A 6,727-nucleotide genomic window follows, 5' to 3' on the forward strand; every position below is an offset into this window, starting at 1 on the left:
TTTGTCTTTATCAAATTTTGTAGAGAATGGATAATGTTGGTTTTTAATTTACGTTATGTTGTTTGGAATCAAATTTCTAAATATGTTATATATTAATATATATTAAAAATGGTAATATTCAGAAAATAAATTAATTTATTATCTAATTGTATTTTTCCTGTTTTTTATGAGATAACGTTTTTAATTACTATGAACAATATACTAACAAAAACCTGTAATGTGATGAGAAACCATGTTCAGTCCATGAAGGCATGAAAATTGGCCGAAACACTCGTACAAAAAAATAAGTTTTGCGTATTTGTGTTCATTTTTGCCTCACTGACAGCGCTTTGTGATCATGTAATAAAATTAAATTTATGTTCACCAAAAGACAATAAAAAATTATTTATTTATTTTCTTTTCTTCGAAATTGGAATATTAAATGAAATAAGCTTTTATCAGTTACTACTAAAATTTTTATTAATGGAAATTTACAGAAGAGTGTATATCTATTTAAAGTGACGCAGTTGTTCTCTTAAATGAACGTAAAGCGTAATTCTAGATATGGACACTTTCCTAGATTCAGGATCATACATTTTTTTCTCGAGTAAAATTTTCTAAAAATATGATTAACATTTCTCTCGTCTCGCATTGATTGATAAATTTAAAGTTTAGCGTCAAATGCATGCATACTAATTTAAACAATTGAGAAGTTTTCTCTTCGGTAGTAAACATTATGTTGCGACTTAGAGCTCTTTGGCAAGGCCTGTTGTGAACTTGGCAACATCGTACGCCCAAATACTCATGTCCGGAATTGAGTAAGTATAAATTAAATATATCACTACCTATTTTAATTCTAGATTAATTTTTGTTATTTATATGCCACGGACTATTTATTTATACGACGTGTTAGCTTTATTACTCATCGGATTTAAATCTGTAATCAAGATAAATGAACTAAAAAATTTGCATATTAACCTCTAGTAATATATCTTTCTAGAAGAAGGAAGTTTGTGGTTGGCATTCGGGATTCAAGATTTTTTCCCTTGATATGTTGGTTTTTGGAATTCTTTCGCCCCCATACATTCCATTCACTGGGTTACATTTCTTTCTGTTTTATTTAATTTTTTTTTTATTGATCGTAAACTAATTGGAATTAAAAAAAAAATCTACCGTTTAACATTTTATAGATGAGTTTTTTCTTTCTGTAATATCCTTATCTAATCGTCCATTATCATGCCTGGATATTGAGCTATGAGTTTGCACCAAAATCTGTTCTTAACAATACTGCCTGTCATTCCCTATATGACAGATTAACGTTTTAATAAAACTAAATATTTGTTACACGATAGATTTCATTGTGAGTTCAAACTTAATATTTTTTTATTTTATATATTGATGGTTAATTGTCTGTGAATTTATGAAGATTGTCACAAAAAAGAATATATATCACCAAACGGATCTATTAATTTCCTATAATATTAATTTTTTATTGTATTCATCTATAACGCTTTTACTCTTCTGATTTGTTTTAATCTAATTTTTTTATATCGTTGTATTTTTATCCCTCCACCTTTGTATTTGTTTTATTTATATGTCACTTCTTGGACTCTTACATTAGGTTTACCTACTTTTTATCTGTTTATTTTAGTCATGATTATGGTTTATGGGCCGAAACGTTGGTCTTCAATAAATTCTTGAAAACTGTTTCTGTTTTTCTTGACCGCAGCCATGACCATCTTCTATTTTTTATTTTTATTTTTTTAATATTGACTCTCTAGTATATAGTCATTCTCGAGTCTTTACGTCTTTTAAAAATACTCTTACCACGATGATCATTTCAAAATGAAATTTATAACAAATTTAGGACTCAAATACTTTTTTTTCAACATCCATCTCATTAAATTTAAAGGAAAAATATTCCAGAAACTTTTATTAATAAACAAAATGTACGTTTCCGCTAATACGACAACCTCAGGAACTTTCAGTTACATATTCCAGTACAAACTCATAGTCTCAAACATCTAAAGTAGAGGGGGTTATAAAAAAAACAAACAACAAACAAATTATTAACAATAACAAATTTACCTTCACCTTAAATAAATTTCATATATTAAAGTTAAATTTTCTTTAATTAATCTTATGAAAGAAGGTTGGAACTTAAAATGTTCGGGATCGAATCCAACTTGACTGTAAACATTTTTCTAATTTTTTTTTTAAACATATTTTTTCTTAAGAAACTTGGTTTGGGTTCTACGTATGTCAGGTAATGGATGGATATCGTCCGCATTAGTTTTCTTTTACAATTTTTTAGTATACTTCATCGAAAACACAATGTCTTTGCAAGTCCAAAGAGGTAGGATAAATATTGAACTCGGGCTTAAATCTTTTTGTTGGCGAGGATACACTATAATTTGTGTTCGACTTCTGTATATTTCCAAACAATTCAGGAGGAATTTAAAGATTTAAATGAATTATTAGAAGATCCTTTGACATATACGATTTTTCTCACATTTCCTAACATCTCTTTTTCGATTTAATAAACTATGAATTAATATTTAAAAGATATTAGACCTTGTTGATCAAAGGGTTATTAGCTTCTCGTGATTCATTATTTTCATAATTTAATTGTCTCAACATTATTTACATATTTAGTTTAGTATTGGTAAAGGAACCAGTTGTTCTTGTTATTTAATTTTTAGTTTATCCTAAGAAAAAACATTTTTCAAATCGTTAAGCTGCTTGGTGTTTTTTTTTTTTAAAAGTATTATCTAATTTCATATGTATAAATATATACTATTTTTGAGACTAAAAGTTGATTAAATGAAATATCTTGTAAAATCAGTTATTATCGTAATGGGTTAAGTTCGTTTAAAAATATTGATCCAGCTAAGTGAGACCTATCGCTGGGCTATTTATACACTTCAGGTACACAAGGGGTTTGATTATCTAAACATGATGTTTGTTTATTATAAGTATAACGAATACTAATGACTGGTGTCAGTAGTTCAAAGGTCGAGAATAAAACTAAGACAGATCTGGATTACTTAGAGACAAAATAAAAATCTTTAATATATCCCTCTCCCCCGGAATAACTGCGTCTTAAAGTAGTTGGATTAGTTTGAATTCGGGGCTGAATTAACCTGTGAGCTAAGTATCTGGGCCAATTATGATTTTCCAGAAATTAATTTTGAAAGAATTTATTAATTATTCCAATATAATTTTATCACAAAAAATTTTTCAGATAGATAGAGGCAGGTTTAATGATATGTTTTTGTCTTTTGAGTAGTGCCAAAAATAAAAATTCATCTTTTTTTTCTTTTTATGCGGTTTAAGAAAATAGAATTATTAATTTATCAGATCGCACCCTCAAGGCAATATTAACATTGCTCAAAAATCTAACCTTTAAGAAAGTGTATTCCAAAACAGTTCTATTCTATAATTAAACTAATTTTTGATTAAAAACGAAAATTAAGAGAACATAATTATGAATTATCATATAATAATTGAATTGGGTGGTAAGCATAGATAAGTTTTAATATTAAAAAAACTTTTCATATTTTGAGAAGATAAAAAATTTTTATATTCATTATTTGGTTTTTTGATTAAGAAAATATATTTTAATTTAAAATTAGTTTATTTTTAATAAGGTTACATGATGAAGAGTCGGAAGTACGTAGTTTTATTTTGATAATAAAATTTGATTAACCCCCTAACTCATCGTGGTATAAAATTAATAATGGCAAATATTCTCACTCTTTAAATTCGAATTTTTTTGTGGTTATGTTTTCTTTTATGGAATGTAATGAATGCTTCTGTTTGCCCTTGGTATGAGATATGGGTAGGTATGGTACTTCAGATTCAAAAAATCAAAGTTGACTGTAGACCCGTGGAATGAGGACTTAGTGCCGGGTGGTGGATTACAGGTTGGAACTCCGAAGATTTTTTTTTTTCCTGAATGGAGCGGAAGCTGTTGTAAGAAAAAAAGAAAATAAAAGGCAAAAGAAAATGAGAAAAAAAAAGGCTTGTGAGACGGGCGCCTTAGTTGATGGTGGGGGAAGGCCGTATTCTGAATGAACAGTCTGGAAGATGGTGCAAGCCACAGAGCATCGGTTATGGCAACCATGGCTGTCTGGTGAGTCCTCGCGCTCATTGTTTCCTCTCATATCAAACATGTGTAAACCGTTTATATATTAATAATCATTGTCAATTTAAGTGCTCTCTTTAATTAACCGATGACAGTATGACTTCCTTCTCTCACTTACATCATGGTAACGCAATTTAGTTCCTTATTTAACAAAGTGTTTTGATTTTCAGTTCTTCTATTATTTTTTTTTTTTGTTTACTCAGATAACCTAATTATAAACCGTAGCGAGTTTGGTTATTTAGTTAACACTGAATTATTTTAAATTATATTTCGAGCCAGTGTTTCTATTTCGAACCTTTTGGCTTCATCATCCAACCATTTACATAAAAAAAATAATAATAAAATTTTTAAAAAGTTAAAAATTGGGAACATAGCATTGGATGGACTCATTCAACAGGTTGGTGTATCATTTTGAATTTTACTGTTACTAAAGCAGTTTTATTACTGTACAATAATGTTTTTGTTCTTTTTTTTTTGTGCTTTATTATATGGAGAAAAGAATGTTAGCAGGAAATTTATGAATTTCAATTATCTTTATTCTCTAGTTAGCAAATTTGTAAATTATTGGCTATTTCCCACTTAAGTTTAGAATGCCTAGGTCAACAGTAATATATTTAAAAATATAGTGTTTTTTTATTCCCAATAATTTAATTAATTTTATTTAAATTATAATTTATATAAACATTTTGTTAGCTATTTTTTTATTAATAAATATTGTCGTGATTTTATTATATTTTCTAATTGACTAAATTAATCGTTATTTTGAAATAAACATCAGTTTTTATCTTACTTAACCGACTATTTTAGTGTAATCTTTATTTTCTTACCAACAAATTTTTTAGAGAGGCATAAAAAATTTATATTTTTAGAGATTGTTTCTTCCTTGATTTTATTTTTTGGTAAATATTCATGCTTACCTGTCATTTTCATTGTTTATTACACAATTTTCATACAGTGATGGCATTTTTACAATAATGTACTATTATTTATGTTAAAATAATAAATAAATCACTATGAAGTGAAAATCCCTTCTTCTTTATATATTTATACCTATATATTTTTTTTTCAGAAAAACATGTCATATTGATTATGTTGTTGATGTCTTTATTGATATGTTTGATATTTATTTTTGTTTTCTGTATTATTATTTGTTTGCTTCTATGTTCTAAATAATCTAACGTTAATTATAATCCGCATTGAGTCATACATTGATAACACTGACGTAAAATATAATTTTGTGTTCGTATAGGAACTATTCGACTGATAAAAGATAGATAATAATTTAAGAACTTTTCATATGAATTCGAAAACAAAAGTCTTTTTAAAAAATTTTAAATCAAGTAAAAATGTACTAAGTAAATATTTTTTCTTTATCTGTAGTTGTTTTTTTAATATCAACTGTATATTGTATATATTTGTATTGGACTAGATATTAAATTGAAAAAAAGGTTATTAGTTATTTAATCAAATTAAAATTTTTATAGAAACAATAGATCAACTGTTTCTCAAACGCTCCATTCTGTTTCTTATTGTAAAATTGTATTTAATTTATTACCTTCAGAGAAATAAGAACGTAACTGCGTAAATCATATTTTTAATTCAAAACATTGATAACGCATTTTTTATTTTTATAACATTGTGACAATCAGTTCCAGATGTTTTTTAATGAGATTTTATTTCTCATCTTTTTTTTTGTACTATGTTTTGTTTTTTGGTATAATGCCCTATATCATTTATTTATTTTAAAGTTGTTTTACTATTTTCTGTATATAGTTGCTAAAATATTTCCTCATATTTCCCTTCGTCCAAATGTATCCCACGAGCCGAAATTGATGGTTTTAAATTAACAATTTATGATGAGTAACATTTTTATTTTATTTTTAGCTGGTTTATTATTAACGGAACTAATCAAAAAAGAAATTGTACTATTTTATATTACACTTGAGTAGAAACGTTCCGGCTAGAAACTGCTTGGAGAAACTGTTGAAACAATTTAATAAATTATTTTGTTTATATTCTGTAATATCGTCTGTGCTGTATGAATATATAAGAAAATTAGTTTGCAGTGATAAACTCAACACGATGTGATATATTCTGTGATAAAATAATCGGGAAATTTAGGTGAAGAAACGAATTACTAATGTTCAATGTTCTGTTGCTAATATCTCATTTGACTAAAAAATTATCATTTAGTGAATTATAGTCCTGTATTCATCTATTACAATTATTTAGACAGTCGTGTTATCATAGGATTACTGATCTAGAACGGTGGTCAGCAAACTTCGAAAAGGAAAGAGGCAATGCCACCGTTAAAAAGTCGAAAGAAAAATTATAAGAGCCATAGATATATATTTTAAGTAGTAATTGATTAAATAAATAATATATATTTATACATAATTCACTGCGTATATGCGATATGTAGTTCACATGTTAGTAGTGAGCAATGTAATAAAGTTAATATATATTATGGTCCTCAAAAGAAAAATTATTAACATTGATATACAGATAATGTAAATATGCAGAAAAATGATAATTTTCAGAAAATAAAATAAGAGTAACTAGATTAACGGTTGGATCGATCATGCCCCAACACAAATTTGG

At 26.8% G+C, this 6,727-nt stretch overlaps 1 protein-coding gene across 5 annotated transcripts in view; it reads left to right on the forward strand.

Moving 5' to 3' along the window:
- LOC106689881 (transcription cofactor vestigial-like protein 4) overlaps positions 1-6,727 on the forward strand; it is a 47,942-nt gene that overhangs the window by 25,103 nt on the left and 16,112 nt on the right. The window contains exon 1 of one of the 5 annotated variants that reach the window (XM_067046680.1): positions 4,028-4,114. The exons of 2 other annotated variants lie outside the window; for them this stretch is intronic. In XM_067046680.1, coding sequence (XP_066902781.1) covers positions 4,069-4,114 — 46 coding nt within the window. In that variant the 5' untranslated portion in view covers positions 4,028-4,068. Of the gene's footprint in view, positions 1-4,027; positions 4,115-4,207; positions 4,251-6,727 lie in introns of those variants that run through there. 2 more of the 5 variants (XM_014435079.2, XM_014435080.3) reach the window with 2 other exon arrangements.

Source organism: Halyomorpha halys, unplaced genomic scaffold, assembly GCF_000696795.3.
Source record: "Halyomorpha halys isolate HHAL.00 unplaced genomic scaffold, Hhal_1.1 Scaffold1505.1, whole genome shotgun sequence".
NCBI classification, from domain to species: Eukaryota; Metazoa; Arthropoda; class Insecta; order Hemiptera; family Pentatomidae; genus Halyomorpha; species Halyomorpha halys.